At 34.5% G+C, this 16,145-nt stretch overlaps 1 protein-coding gene across 3 annotated transcripts; it reads left to right on the top strand.

Moving 5' to 3' along the window:
- The first annotated feature begins 5,053 nt into the window (after positions 1 to 5,053).
- LOC111885432 (probable serine/threonine-protein kinase SIS8) lies at positions 5,054 to 15,824 on the top strand. Of its 3 annotated transcripts, XM_052768304.1 has the most exons (13): positions 5,058 to 5,962; positions 6,542 to 6,961; positions 7,594 to 7,697; positions 7,815 to 8,782; positions 9,446 to 9,486; positions 9,798 to 9,866; positions 11,927 to 12,027; positions 12,145 to 12,223; positions 13,248 to 13,346; positions 13,430 to 13,498; positions 13,595 to 13,644; positions 14,548 to 14,724; positions 15,431 to 15,824. In XM_052768304.1, exons 1-13 carry the CDS (start codon positions 5,513 to 5,515, stop codon positions 15,522 to 15,524), a joined length of 2,721 nt encoding a protein of 906 aa, XP_052624264.1. In that variant the 5' UTR covers positions 5,058 to 5,512; the 3' UTR covers positions 15,525 to 15,824. The 3 variants fall into 3 exon arrangements, 1 of the variants encoding a protein (XP_052624264.1); XR_008230139.1 differs by lacking the exons at positions 12,145 to 12,223; positions 14,548 to 14,724; positions 15,431 to 15,824 and having other exon boundaries at positions 5,054 to 5,962; positions 13,246 to 13,346; XR_008230138.1 differs by lacking the exons at positions 13,430 to 13,498; positions 13,595 to 13,644; positions 14,548 to 14,724; positions 15,431 to 15,824 and having other exon boundaries at positions 5,055 to 5,962; positions 12,145 to 12,349; positions 13,248 to 13,336.
- Positions 15,825 to 16,145: the final 321 nt, after the last annotated feature.

Genomic DNA, 16,145 nt, shown 5'->3' with positions numbered 1-16,145 from the left:
ACCCATCGGTCCTAACAACCGAACTCGGGGACTGGTCCCCTCCTACTACCTCTATCGCATATAACATAACAAGCCAACATGCAAACATATCATCACATACTGTCAGACATTTCTGGGGTGTCTGAACTACCCTTCATTCCTAACAACCGATCTCTACTTCTATCACATATAACATATCATGCTAGCATATAACATATCAGGTAGTAGCAAACCTAGATGATATCACAAAGACCATCATCTAACATACGACTCTTACTGGTGGGCCGACATTATGGCCGTAGACCCACCGCTACTGGAAGGTAACTCACCTCGAAGTAGCTGCTGATCTGATCGGGAACTGACTGCCTACTGCTGCTGCTGCTGCTCCGGAAATCCTCCGGCTATAATTCCCACAACATACTCAATCAAACACTGCTAACTGTCCTTTGGGTAAAATGACCATTTTACCCCTGATCATGCCCCAAGTCAAAGTTAGAGTCAACTTTTAGTTGACCCGACTCGCCGAGTTGGCTCGCCAACTCGCCGAGTCCCTGTCCAAACGACTGACCTGGATCCTGTCTCTACTCGTCGAGTTAGGCATTGACTCAACGAGTTCTCCTTCCATACTGATGTTCAAGTCCTTCATCCTACTCGCCGAGTTGTATGAACAACTCGTCGAGTTCATCTTCATCCGATGAACGCTTATGCTGCGACTCGCCGAGTTGTATGAACAACTCGCCGAGTCTGATCTTGATCTAAGGAGATTGCCTTGAACTCGCCGAGTCAGGGCAATGACTCGCCGAGTTCCTTCATGGATGAGTTCGGCTTCCAACTCACTGAGTCACACCCCGTGACTCAATACACTACTCGACACAACGAAAAGGGGACAAACTCGGAGACTCGCGAGCAGACTCGCCGAGTCGTTACCATGCAGTCTCTATATGGTCGATTTTGCTTGAATCCAACTTATGCTATCCACAGATCTGGGTTCCTAGAGCATGAATAACACATAAAGTTTCCAACTTTACGTGTAGATACTCACTAATGAGGGTTTTAGGGCTCAAAATGCACCAAAGAGGGTAGATCTATGGTGTACATCCAACATGGGTCCATAAAGGCAGTAGATCCAAGCTCCTGGAGCTCGATCTCACCTAGATCTAGAAGTTACCCAGCTTATTACGAGTCCACAAGCATACATAAGCTTGGAAATGGATCAAAAAGGGCTTAATGGAGTTATAAGGAACAATAAGCATGAAAACAGAGGGGGAAATCGAGTTTTACCTCAAGGGAAACTCTGAGATTGCTCAAAGATGGCTGACCTCCTCTTCTTCTTCTTGATCCACTCTTCTCCTTTCTCCAAAACTTCAAAACACACAAGGAATGCTTCAAACTCTCAAGGAATAAAGCTTTGAACGAGGGTTAGGGCTCTGAGGGTGAATGGGGCGGAGTTGGGATGCAAATGGTTGTTTAAATAGGGTGCAAACCCTTGGAAATTAGGGTTTCATCAGACAGCGCGGACTCGCCGAGTCCATAATATGGACTCGCCGAGTCGCCAACTTAACCGCGTCCCAAGTCTCGTCTCTACTCGGCGAGTCGGGCCTCCAACTCGCCGAGTCCAAGGCCAAAATACAAAATACTCAGATAAATCTTACATACCAGGAACCAGGTGCTACAGCAATCACTGACAAACCTGTCACCATTTGTAGTAATATGGAAACCATAGAAATTAGGTGGCATGCTAAACCTACTGAAACGACGAAGGGGTAATGAGTTGTCAATTGGCTCAACTGGAGCCTCTTCCTCATGTTGAGTGTTAATGTTGTCTGAGGTTCCTTTATTGGATGAGTCCTGAATTTCTTCAAGATCAATAGCACTCCCACTGTCCTCTTTGAATATGAGCTATCTCTCGTGAAAGACTCCTCTTTGAGTTACAAAGACCACATTATCACTAGGTTCGTAGAACAAGTATCCAAAAGACTTCTGTGGGTAGCCAATGAAATAATACTTCTTGGCTTTAGTTTCATGTTTTTCATGTGTCTCTCGTCTTACAAGTGCTTCACAACCCCAGACCTTGATATGTGCAAGTGAGGGAGCTTTCCTTGTCCACATCTCATGAGGTGTTTTGGCAATCTTCTTTGTTAGAAGAGGATTCACAATATGGGCGGCTGTCTCTAAGGCATGCCCCCATAAATGAATAGAAAGAGAAGCTTGACTCATCATGGAACGAACCATGTCTAGTAAGGTTCGATTACGCCTCTCAGCCACACCATTACGTTGTGGTGTTCTGGGAGGAGTCAATTGTGAAATGATTCCATATTCCTTGAGATAGTTGTGGAACTCGATACTAAGATACTCACCACCTCTGTCAAATCTAAGCATCTTTATCTTCCTGCCTAACTGATTCTCAACCTCGTGCTTAAATTCTTTGAACATTTCAAAGGTTTTCAATTTATGTTTGATTAAGTAGATATAACCATATATGCTATAATCATCTGTAAATGTCATGTAGTATCGATTAGCATCTTTTGTGGTTGATCTAAATAGGCGACACATATACGTATGGATTAGGTCCAACAATCCTTTACTTCTTTCACATGTTCCATTGAAATGTGATTTTGTCATCTGCCCAAGAGACAAGACTAACATTCATCATTTGTCCTAAGATCAAATGATTCAAACACTCCATCTTTTTGGAGTTGGGCAATGCATTTCTTGTTTATATGCCCAAGACGACAATGCCACAAACATGCTTTGTCCACACCATTAGACGAATCAATATGAAACACACTATTGCCTAGTTTATCACCACAAGTCACAGTTTCATACACACATTACAAGGTAAATCTTCAAACATAAAAACACCATTATGATAAGCAGAAATATAACCAACTTCATTATCAAATGAATATATAAAACCTTGTCTAAATAGTACATGAAATGAAATAATGTTTCACATTATATCTTAAGAATAAGAATAATCAATCAAATTAAGCCCAATACTATTAAGCACAATCCCATATGTTCCAATCTTGGTAACAGGTAAAGATCACCTATTTCCCAAGGTGAAATTGAGCTTCCCATGCTCCACCTCTTCACTTTCACTTAGTCCATGCAAATCAGAACAAATATGGAAAACCACATCCTGTGTCAAGGAACCAAGAATGAGAAAGTTGTTTGTTATTAACTTGAATAGTGTAAATACCTAAAGAGGAAGCCTTGATCTTGCCATCTTTCAAGTCCTGTAGGTACTTAGGGTAGCTTCTTCTCCAGTGACTCGTTTCTCCACAATGGAAGCAAGTGTCCTCCTTTCGATCACTGACCGTAGGGATACCAAAGTTGGGCTTCGACTTTGACCTACCGATAGGCCCTGGCCTTCCCTTTCCCGACTGATTAGGAAGGAGCCTTCCTTTTCTTCCATTTTCCAGATCCAATGGCAAGGACAAGAGCATTTGTTGCAGCAGAGGCATGATTTTTCTTCATTCTTGATTCATCATTTTGCAACAAATTATGAAGCTCAGTCAATGTCATCTCCGTATTGTTAAAATGATAAGTCAGAACGAACTGATCATAACTAGGAGGTAACGAGTTAAAGACCATATCAATGGCCAACTCATCATAAAACGACACATTGAGCTTATGGAGTTGCTCCACGTACCTTTACATATTTTGTACGTGAGGGCAAACAAGTTCTCTTTCCTAGAGCTTACACGCCATGAAAGCTTTAACCACTTCGAACCACTCTTGTTTTTCCTTCTTGTGGAACATTCCAACAAGGTCGAGAGACATCTCGTATGACCAGTAGTCCTCATAGAACTTGGCCAAATCAAGTGCCATAGTGGCGACCATGATGCAAACGACCTTTGTGGCATTATCAGAATGTTTGTTGAATGAGGCAATTTCCTCAGGAGTAGCGGTGGATTCATTGATTTCGACAAGAGGCTTTTCGAGGACATATTCTTTGCCCTCATAATGAAGAGTCGTCTTCAAGTTCCTTATCCAATCCATGTAGTTGGGACCGATGAACTTCTCTTTCGACAAAATCGAGAGTAGAGAGAAGTTTGAGTTAGAGGAGCCGACTTGAGTAGCAACGAGTTTTCCGTTTCCAGACATCTATATAAAGAGACATAGTTTTTAGTTAGTGATATAAATCCTTAATATTTTAACCCAAAATAAATATTCAAGGCTAGGATCCAAAATACAAATCACAATAAAGAAAAGGGATACCGTAATCTAATTGTAAATTTGTCAAGGTTGGTAATACAAATTTACCAATTTCAATATAACATGAAATTCTTAGATCATTTGAGATTCATTGAATCTTATCAATGACATGTTTAATCTCAGAATATGCTCTTAAAATTTGTGACTTGGATGCCAATGATCACAAATAAGATGTGAATAACCATGCAAACCTACTTGACAACCTCGATTTCACTTATCATCTCGAATTAATGTGTTGGTAAACCACACACACTCCATTAACATTAATACTTTTCGATTTGTCCAGCACTCAACTTTATAGTCTCAAATTAATATGTCGTTTAACCACACATGCTCCACTAACGACATATAAATAGTGATGTGATGTTGCCCTAGAACCCCTGAAATTATGGGATTGTTGTTGGTAGAGTGGCTCTAGTGAAGAGCCAAAATTACAATACTCTCTTAGTAGAAATCAGTTTTTACACTGTGGTGCTGCTCTAGAACCCCGCAAAGGGGTCGCGCCCCCTTGACCTCGCTATTATGTCGTATCAGTAACTTGATCTTTTATATGTGTGCACTCCACACATATCGAAATATATAATATAAAGTACAAATTATAAGACTTTTAATTCACATATTAGTTCTAATTACATAAAATGTCCGATGACATTAAAATCATCAAGGTAAACAAACAAAATTTTAGTTAACAAGAGAAATTAAATAATCTCTTTTAATAATTCATAAAAATGGCGTAATAACTTTATTACCTAAATAAGTGTTCAAAGGATGACTCGACACCATTGCTAACCGATTGCTTGATAAGAATATTCAATCATTACACATTTCCATTTGTGTACAGCTAGCTACTTATTTCCCAACAATTCGCCAGCCAATAAGCCACGTTTGTTGGTGCAGATATGGAAATAGTAGCAAAGAGTATATAAAGATTTCTTGTTTAATTTTTCCACCAAATAAACTTTTCATACATCAATCCCTCAAATCTGTGCCTCAAAACCTCAAGTGGGTCTTCCTCTTTTGTAGGTGTCCTACTTCCACTACTTCCAATCCCCTTTTTCTATCAACTTTCTTGCTTATTCATCGATCATCTCTTACTCATCTCAATCAAAGTAGTTGTTTATTAAATTCATCTTTTCACCAATAAAATAGGAGAACGTTTCTCATTTGATGTCTATAGATCAGCATCTGGGTTTTTGCTAATTTGAATCCATCTTTCGCTTTCTCGGATCTCAACGGTGGTAGTTTTTGATTGAATTCATGAGAAAGTTTGCATTGACTTTATTGAACACATAACGATAGTGCTAGAAACAGTATGAAAAATCTTTTAAAGAAGCTACACATCAAGTCAAGTCAGTCATCAGATTCAAGCTCACGACGTTCTGTATCAATCGAAACCCATTCCGAATCTCAATCGGATGAACTCAATAAACCCCTATCTGGGATCACGGGGTGGCTTAATTCAGTAACGAATAAGCGAAGTTCAAGTCCTCGATCTTCTTCAAATTTGGAAACGATTCAAGGGTTTGACTCCGTTAGCAGTAGTCAGTTGGAAGCTGCGATGGATGAAGTGAGGGTTTGGGATTCAGGGTCTCGTAACTCTAGGGATCCAGAAGTAGAAGAAGAGTATCAACTTCAATTGGCTTTGGAGTTGAGTGCGAGGGAAGATCCAGAAGCTGCTCAGATCGAAGCTGTTAAGCAGATCAGTTTGGGTTCTTGTCCTCCAGAGAACACTCCAGCTGAAGTCTTGGCCTTTCGATATTGGGTAGGTTGAGTTCTTATTTCAGTTTGCTACTTTTGAATATATTTCTAATACACGATATAATTACGAACCCCAAGATTTTGTCATTTGCGCATTGCTTATCTCGATTCTTTAGTGATTGGATTTCATTATTAGGCTATGCAATTTCTCTACTTCTTTTTCGATTTCATCAGGCTATGCAAATTAATCAACCAGCTAGTTACTTACTGGAAAGCCTCGTTTTCTTTGATTTTCTATGTCTTTCTGCATTAAGTTAAAAATAAACACCCTTCCTTCTACATTAAGTCAAAGATAAACACCTTTCTTTGTGCATTAAGTCAAAGATAAACACCCATATATTACTTACCAAATCAAGTCTTCTAACACCTTACAATAAAAAGAAACAAGAAGTTTGTAAAAAGCGAGGACTCAATGGGACAACTTCATTTCTCTAACTTTCTATAATATTAAGTCATTCATGTTGCATTAAGTCAGAAAGATACAATTGATTCATATTTCTTACTAGTAAGCATGTTTTATAAAGAAAATATGCTTATTAGGTTCTAACTTTTCTCATGTCCTAGACTCGTTCATACTTCACAGAATTACAGTGCTCTTAGCTATGATGACAAGATTCTTGATGGGTTCTATGATCTTTATGGAATCTTAATGGGGCCCACATCATCAAAGATGCCTTCCCTTGTGGATTTACAAAAAACACCCGTATCAGATAATCTTACATGGGAAGCCATTTTTGTCAATAAAGCTGCAGATTCCAAGCTTTTACAACTCGAACAAAAGGCTTTGGACATGGCTGTTAAGTCAACATCTGGTCAAACTTTGGTTCAAAGACTTGCGGTTTTGGTTTCTGATCACATGGGGGGCCCAGTTGTGGACCCTGATAAGATGTTGATTGCTTGGAGTGATCTTAGTTCTACATTAAAGTCGACTCTTGGAAGCATGGTTTTGCCTCTTGGATCTTTGAAAATTGGAATGGCATGTCATCGAGCTTTGCTTTTTAAGGTATCTTTCTACATTTATAGCATCCTACTTTCATTTCTTTCTATTATAGCATCCTACTTTCAAGGTATCTTTCTTAATTGGGCATTGTACTTTGAAAATTAATGGAATTTCTTGAATTTGACAATTTAGGGTCAAAAGAATCATATTTGGAGAAGCATGTAAGAAGTTGTAGTAAGAAAACTCATTATTGAGACAAATGTTGAATTACATAACTATCCCTAGTTTTAAGCACATGATTAATTGATTATGTCATTGGATTCTTCAAGTTTAAAAAAACAACTCTTAAGTGGTATAGCAACAAACAACTATTGGATAAGATGCCAAAAAAGTAACCTTGATGAATACCATGTGGTAATTATTGTTATTTGTATTTAAATAGGATTATCATGTAGATTCAAGATAGATCTAACTTATATTGATTCTAAGCTTAAACCGAATGTTACAACCATCAAGGAATTGACTATTTTAACCTTAGGGTATGTACCAAGCGAATTGTTAAAAGTTAGGACCTAATATGGAAAGCCTCGTTTCTCTGACTTTCCTAATAAACTTTTCACTTGGTTGTAGGATCTTTTATTTTCCACTTAATGATATATAATTTATATTCTTTTCAACTACCTTTCCCTTTGTAGGTTTTGGCAGATAGTGTAGGCATCCCATGTCGCCTAGTGAAAGGGAAACAATACATGGGCTCCAACAATGTTGCAATGAACTTTGTAAAACTTGATGATGGAAGGTTTTGCTCTTAGCTTTAATGCATCTATTCATGTTGAAATTTACTTCAATCACATGAAGCTTACTATTAAGCATTAACTAAAACAATGGTTTACACTTTACTTTACATGATCAATAGGGAATATATTGTTGATTTAATGGCGGACCCCGGAACCCTAATTCCATCCGACACAATAGGAGGAGGAGGAGGAGGATTAACTGTAGATTATGATGAATCTTTCTCATCAAGTCCATGGTCTCCAGACGATTTAGCTTCCTCAAGAAGTGGTGTCACTAGTTCATCCGGTGAATCATCATCGATGGTGGTGGTTGCCGCCACCACCAACTCGTTACCGGTGGCGGCAACCACCACTAAAGAGACCAAACTTGGTGAACCTCCGGCGATGACAAGGACACCTCATCACATACACGCAAGATCCACATCATGGACCGAAGGCATAAGCTCTCCATCTGTCCTCAAAATGAAAGTCAAAGACGTTTCACAATACATGATGGATGCTGCAAAAGAAAACCCTCAATTAGCTCAAAAACTACATGATGTTTTACGCGAAAGTGGCGTTGTTGCTCCACCCGATCTCTTCTATGAGGAAGAAGAATCAAGTGAAAGTCAAGGTCAAAGTCAAGGTCAAGGGCATTTTGGTCATTTAAATAATATACCTCACCCTCGATTCTTACCTCCATTACCGAAAGTTTCTGGTAAACCAGAGAACCACCAGAACGTTTCTTACATGAGAAACGTTCCGGTGGCGGCGGCGGCTGCCGCAGCCGCCGCGTCAATGGTGGTTGCCGCCACGAGAAGTATAGCGGACCCGAAGATGCAACTTCCGGTGGCGGCGGCGGCAACCGTGACGGCGGCGGTTGTGGTGGCAACCACCACTGCTTCGGTTGCAATGCAGTGTGAAAACGAAAGTTTGAATTCTTTGGAGTCTCCAAGAAGAGATGGAGATGGAGAAAGTCAAGAAAATGAGAGAAGATCGGATAGGTCAACGGGTAATGAAAGTACAATGTCTGAGGTGTCACTTGATGACGTGGCGGATTGTGAGATAGCATGGGAGGATATCACATTGGGTGAACGTATCGGATTGGGTACTTATTTTTTTTATTTTTTATTTTTTTATGTTTTATATGGTAGAATGCAAGAAATGGCAATGTATTTTCTTTGATCTGTTTATTATAGCATCTTACTTTTGTTTTTTTTTTCATGTTACAACATTTTGTTTTGAAAAATCTACCAATTGAGTAGATTTTTTGGAGTATAATGTCCTAATAAGAAAACGAATTTAAAGTACAACACTATAATTTGGTAGATTTTTCAAAGTAGAATGTTGTAACATTAAAAAAGAATGAAAATGTGTTGGTATTTCTTGCATTTAGCCCTAAGATTTATCACTTCCATGCATTCTACAATATAACAATTACAACATTTTTGTTTTATCTTTAATCAAATTAACTAAACATGAATTGTCTATTTGGAGAAAGAACAAATTTTCAAAGAGAATTTATCATCTCTACCCTTATCAATGATTTTTGTGAGCAAAATACGATTGAAATTGTTCAAAATATATGTGATAGATATGCTTGTGAGGATATATTGAAAAATCTTTTTGTTCGAGTATGTAATTGTAAAAAAAAAGTGAAACTATGGTGATGTTTATTATCGATTTTGTTCACTTTCTTGTAGATCACTTTATCATATGCATTAATAAATAATTAAATATAAATAATATATGTATTTTCTCTTTGTTGCAGGATCATATGGAGAGGTATACCGAGGTGATTGGCATGGAACTGTAAGTTCATATTCATTGTGATTAGAAAATACTTTTATAGATATATCTAAAAGATATTGTTTCAAAAGAAAAAGAAAAAAAAATAATTTTTTAAAACATGTGGACCCCACAAGTTTGCAAACATTCAGAAAGTAGAAAATAACACTTTCAAAACCTGCAAAAATACGATTGGTTTTATTGTTGTATAGATTATAAGCATTGGTTAATTGCTGTTAATCTTGATGATTTTATGTAAGAAAGTAAGAATATAGTTTTTTGATCTAAAAGATCTATATGTGACTTTTTTTTTCTCAAATTGTATAATTTTTCAGGATGTTGCTGTTAAAAAGTTCCTAGATCAAGAAATAACTACAGAATCCCTTGAGGAATTCAGAAGTGAGGTATGTTTTTCTACAGACGTTGACACCTGTTGTTGAATGCTTATATATGCAACAATGTTTTCACCTTTTTACTAATTTATGCAACAATGTTTCACCTTTTTACTAATTTATGCAACAATGTTTCACTTTTTCTTATTTTTTATGCAACAATATTTCACCTTTTCACTAATCTACGCAACAATGTTTCACCGTTTTACCAATTTATGCAACAATGTTTCACTTTTTTTTACGAATTTATGCAACAATGTTTTCACCTTTTTACTAATTTATGCAACAATGTTTCACTTTTTTTACGAATTTATGCAACAATGTTTCACCTTTTTACTAATTTATGCAACAATGTTTCACCTTTTTACTAATTTATGCAACAATGTTTCACTTTTTCTTATTTTTTATGCAACAATATTTCACCTTTTCACTAATCTACGCAACAATGTTTCACCGTTTTACCAATTTATGCAACAATGTTTCACTTTTTTTTACGAATTTATGCAACAATGTTTTCACCTTTTTACTAATTTATGCAACAATGTTTCACTTTTTTTACGAATTTATGCAACAATGTTTCACCTTTTTACTAATTTATGCAACAATGTTTCACCTTTTTACTAATTTATGCAACAATGTTTCACTTTTTCTTATTTTTTATGCAACAATATTTCACCTTTTCACTAATCTACGCAACAATGTTTCACCGTTTTACCAATTTATGCAACAATGTTTCACTTTTTTTTACGAATTTATGCAACAATGTTTTCACCTTTTTACTAATTTATGCAACAATGTTTCACTTTTTTTACGAATTTATGCAACAATGTTTCACCTTTTTACTAATTTATGCAACAATGTTTCACCTTTTTACTAATTTATGCAACAATGTTTCACTTTTTCTTATTTTTTATGCAACAATATTTCACCTTTTCACTAATCTACGCAACAATGTTTCACCGTTTTACCAATTTATGCAACAATGTTTCACTTTTTTTTACGAATTTATGCAACAATGTTTTCACCTTTTTACTAATTTATGCAACAATGTTTCACTTTTTTTACGAATTTATGCAACAATGTTTCACCTTTTTACTAATTTATGCAACAATGTTTCACCTTTTTACTAATTTATGCAACAATGTTTCACTTTTTCTTATTTTTTATGCAACAATATTTCACCTTTTCACTAATCTACGCAACAATGTTTCACCGTTTTACCAATTTATGCAACAATGTTTCACTTTTTTTTACGAATTTATGCAACAATGTTTTCACCTTTTTACTAATTTATGCAACAATGTTTCACTTTTTTTACGAATTTATGCAACAATGTTTCACTTTTTTTACGAATTTATGCAACAATGTTTCACCTTTTTACTAATTTATGCAACAATGTTTCACCTTTTTACTAATTTATGCAACAATGTTTCACTTTTTCTTATTTTTTATGCAACGATATTTCACCTTTTCACTAATCTACGCAACAATGTTTCACCTTTTTACCAATTTATGCAACAATGTTTCACTTTTTTTACGAATTTATGCAACAATGTTTCACCTTTTTACGAATTTATGCAACAATGTTTCACCTTTTTACTAATTTATGCAACAATGTTTCACTTTTTCTTATTTTTTATGCAACAATATTTCACCTTTTCACTAATCTATGCAACAATGTTTCACCTTTTTACTAATTTATGCAATAATGTTTCACTTTTTTTTTACCAATTTAGGCAACAATCTTTCACTTTTTTACCAATTTATGCAACAATCTTTCACTTTTTTTTACCAATTTATGCAACGATCTTTCACTTTTTTACAAATTTACACAACAATGTATCACCTTTTTACCAATTTATGCAACTGACACAAATCATGCAACCACATTGTTACACATAAACATTGCATCTTTTCATCCTAGAATCACACAAGTCAAACATTTGGTCTAAAAATACCACTTTATTGAATAAATTAATAAACTTTCTGAACATGGTCACTACATAAATAATCATTCAACCCTTTTTCTGACTAAAAAATTAACATATTTCTTTAACTCATTGGATTATAAGGTCAGGATCATGAAAAGAGTTAGACATCCAAATGTTGTACTCTTCATGGGAGCTGTTACACGTGCACCACATCTTTCAATTGTTACCGAATTTCTTCCAAGGTATATATATGTCAATGTCACTCACACAAACAAATTATATATTAAAAAAAATTATTACTTTTTATATAACATTGTTTCTTTTTATTTGAATTAATAAAGTATGTTTGTTTTTTGCAGAGGTAGTTTATATAAGTTACTCCACAGGCCTAATAATCAACTAGATGTTCGAAGGCGATTAAGAATGGCTCTTGATACTGTATGATGCTCTCTTTTAAGGGTTTTTTGTAATAAAAGTTTTGTCATTTTAAAAAAGTATTTGAGAAAATGAAGATACGATTAGGGAAATTGAAGGGAAAAACAAACGAGGGCAATTTGGTAAAAGGTTAGGACTTAATGGGGAAAGCTAAGTTTTCTTTTTTCTCTATTAAGTAGTTCTTTCTGCATTAAGTCAAAAAGAAACACACCCATATAATATAAGACCTTATATTTTGTGTTTTTTCCGGATTAAACCTTAATTTTATTTTTTGCGTGTATTTTTTCCAAAAAAGCCCTCAACTTTGTATTATTTTCCGAAAAAAACCCTCAAACTTCTAAATGCTTCCAAATAAACCCTCAACATTTTAGTTTTTCTCGAAAAAACCCTCAAATTTTACAATTTTTTTGGGAAAAAAATGACTAAAAGGGCCAGATAAAAAATACAAGGTCTTTTTCAGGCAAAAAATAAATTTGAGGTTTAATCCGGAAAAAACACAAAATATAAGGTCTTTTATGAGATTAAGGGGATGTTTCTTTTTGACTTAATGGATTAAGCACTTAATCTGGAAAGGTGTACATGACTTTCTTTTTGATTTTAAGCTGTACATGACCCTTCTCATGTTAAAATTGATGAATATTGTGAAATTTGAGTTTTGGGATATAAGGGCAAAATGGTCATTTAGTCTAAATTCAGACAGTTTATTTATTCACTCCAGAAAAGAAATCAAACCTTATGTATACAACAACACTTTACCCATACAAGAGGAAAAAAGAATCAACCCCCAAAATTATTCCCCTTTTAAGTCAAAAAGACATTAATACTCTTAGGTTTAAGCAACTAACAACCTCATTACCTTGTTACAAGTCTCTATAATCACTTTGAAAGTGCACATTCAAACACCCTTTATCGACCTTTTAATCCACTTTGAAATTTTGATTTTTTTTTTTATGGTTTCATCCATCATATTATTATTATTATTTTTTTTTTTTATATCTTTATTATAATTATGAAATTAAAATTTCAGGCTCGAGGTATGAACTATCTGCACAACTGCACACCTGTTATAGTTCACCGTGATTTGAAGTCTCCAAATCTTCTTGTTGATAAGAATTGGGTTGTAAAGGTATATTATTCCAACTTTATAACCATTGAAAAAGACATAAATGCCCTCCTCATGTGTATTGCTGCTGACATTTTAACCTTCAGGTTTGTGATTTTGGGTTGTCAAGAATGAAGAACAGCACGTTTCTTTCATCAAGGTCTACTGCAGGGACAGTATGTGTCATTTAATTATTTTTTATTTTTTTTTAAAAGTTAGATTAATATTGTATGAACTTTCTTGACTATTCCATTTGTACCCTTGTTTTTTAGGCAGAGTGGATGGCTCCAGAAGTCCTAAGAAATGAACCTTCTGATGAAAAGTTAGTATTTGACTTTTTTTTTTTTTTCATATTTACTCATCTAGTCATCTGTAAAGTAATTAGTGTTGTTTCTGTTTCTTTTTGAGTTAATGAGGTCATGATTTAATCTAATAAGCTATATATACATGTTTTTTTTTACTTAATGTAAAAAGAACGACTTAATAGAGAAAGTCAAGAAAACGAGCCTTTCACCATTAAGTCCTAATTTTTCACAAATTTGTTGAAATTTAATCTTTCATTTGGTTTTCCCAAGTATTGACAATTTTTAAAGATCATTTATCGAGAGGAGAAAAAAGAAACAAGGCTTAATGAGAAGAAAAAAAAACGAATTTCAGATACTATAAAAACTAAGGCTAAATGCAAAAAACAGCAATGTACCTTCATTTATTTTTGTGATATAGCATATTCCTTTTTTTTTTCTACTGCAACATTATACTTCCAATTTTCTCTTATCAAGGCATTATACTTTGAAAATCCACCATGTATTTTCAACTTTTTTTTTGGGAAATTGTCAGGAAAGTCCCAATATTTTCGGAAAAGTTACACTTTAGTCCCAAGTTTTTTTTTGAACATAAAAGTCCCGATTATTTCATTTTGGCTCAAATTAACAAAAAAGTCCCTTTTTTTATTTTAACAAGAAATGACATACTATCGTGTTTTTACAAATAATCGGGACTTTTATGTTTAAAAAAACCAGGGACTAAAGTGTAACTTTTCCAAAAATATTGGGACTTCTCTGACAATTTCCCTTTTTTTTTTTTCTTTTCTTATTATAGCAGTGGACATTTCTTTATATTAGGTAGATTTTTCAAAGTACAAAGTTGTAACAAGAAGAAAATCAATAAAAGTACATTGGTATATCTTGCATTTAAGAATTTATGTTATGTTATGTTTGTTATGCAGGTGTGATGTATACAGCTTTGGTGTTGTTTTATGGGAGCTTTGCACAATGCAACAACCATGGAGTGGAATGAATCCAATGCAAGTTGTTGGTGCAGTTGGTTTTCAACATAGGCGTCTTGATATTCCTGATGACATGGACCCTGTCATTGCTGACATCATCACTAGATGTTGGCACACGTAAGTTTTTTTATATTTTACTTTTTTTTTTCTTTTTCTTTGAACATCTTTCTTATGAATCTAGTCTTGTTTATATTTTTGTATCTAAGAGTGATTTTACAATGCATGTAATCTAGATTTCCAAACAAATTGCAGAAAATCATTTGTACTTTCATCATCTTATCAAATTAGTCACTTAACTAAACCATTGTACTTCTTTTGACCATTTAAAAAACCATTTTCACGTTTCCCAAAATCTTGATATCAGGGTAAAATACGGAAAAAAAAAAAACCCTACTTTTTATCATTTTATTGATTTAGCGACTCGACTATTATTATAACAATCATGAAAAAAGTAATAGTTAAGTGGCTAAATCGATAAAACAATGAAAGTGTGTAGTGTTTTTCTGTATTTTGCCATTTTCTAAAGTGGGGTAATGGTAAATGGTTTTTTATGGATAAAAAATATATAGGCTTATATTAAAAATAGTTAAAAGTATCTAAATCGATTAAATTATGAAGTTACGTTATGCTTTTGACCTTTCTCGAAACTTGGTAAATATGAAATATTATTTTTTTGGTCGTACTATAAAAAATATAGTTGAGTGGCTAAATGTATAAAGTGCTAAAAGTATGTTCTGCTTTTTAGTATTTCGGCATTTTAGAGGAGTATATGTGCATGTTAGTGCTATAATAAAAGATATGACATATTTCTTTTTTGTTACAGAGATCCAAGACAACGACCTACTTTTGCCAACATCATGGCTGCCTTGAAGCCACTTCAGAAGCCGAATACAAGTTCTAAAACACCGAAAGACTAGTCAAATTGGATTGCATACAATCTTAGAATAATGAATTTGTGCAAGTTATTTGTTCGGTACACATTGTGAGAAATATGTCGCATCATTGTTAAAAAATGGCAATGAACACACAAGTTTTAAAGAATTTTGATTTTTTTTCTTCCGATATGGTCATTTTCATGTTTTTAAGGTTGGTCATGTGACCATCTCAATTTCATCTTTTGTAAATTCGTGTTGTATCGAGGTCATAGTTACTTGTTTATAAACAATCATGTTGTGTGTTGGAATCTAGCATTCAAGAAACCAATGATTTTGTCAAGATATTTATGTCTTACAATCATATACTCATGTGTACGTTAAGGTTGTGTTTGCACTGGATTAGTAAGTTTTCTAGAGATGTTTTCAATGACTAGGATGAAATGGGTATTCATGTTTTTGTATTTTGTTCCACTTTTTGAGTGGGACATAAAGTTGATGTTGCAAACAAAAGAATTTCTAGACTCGTGAATAATTTGCACAAAACATCACCTTAACTTTTGTCCAAAACCAACCGAAAATATGGACTCATGAATAGTATGTATTTAACAACACCTCAAACTTTTGTCAATAACATAACATTGAAATCAATAAGTTTAAAGAGGA

Source organism: Lactuca sativa, chromosome 2, assembly GCF_002870075.4.
Source record: "Lactuca sativa cultivar Salinas chromosome 2, Lsat_Salinas_v11, whole genome shotgun sequence".
Lineage (NCBI taxonomy): Eukaryota > Viridiplantae > Streptophyta > Magnoliopsida > Asterales > Asteraceae > Lactuca > Lactuca sativa.
Note: the sequence above shows the minus strand (reverse complement) of the source record. Positions and strands in the feature narration are given on the sequence as shown.

What these genes read in the sequence shown, in the direction of transcription:
- LOC111885432 (XM_052768304.1), top strand. Translation starts at nt 5,513, where the DNA reads ATGAAAAATCTTTTAAAGAAGCTACACATCAAGTCAAGTCAGTCATCA. An exon ending in GGGTGAACGTATCGGATTGG is followed by an intron (nt 8,783 to 9,445) that starts GTACTTATTTTT and finishes TCTTTGTTGCAG; the next exon opens with GATCATATGGAGAGGTATAC. An exon ending in GTTACCGAATTTCTTCCAAG is followed by an intron (nt 12,028 to 12,144) that starts GTATATATATGT and finishes TGTTTTTTGCAG; the next exon opens with AGGTAGTTTATATAAGTTAC.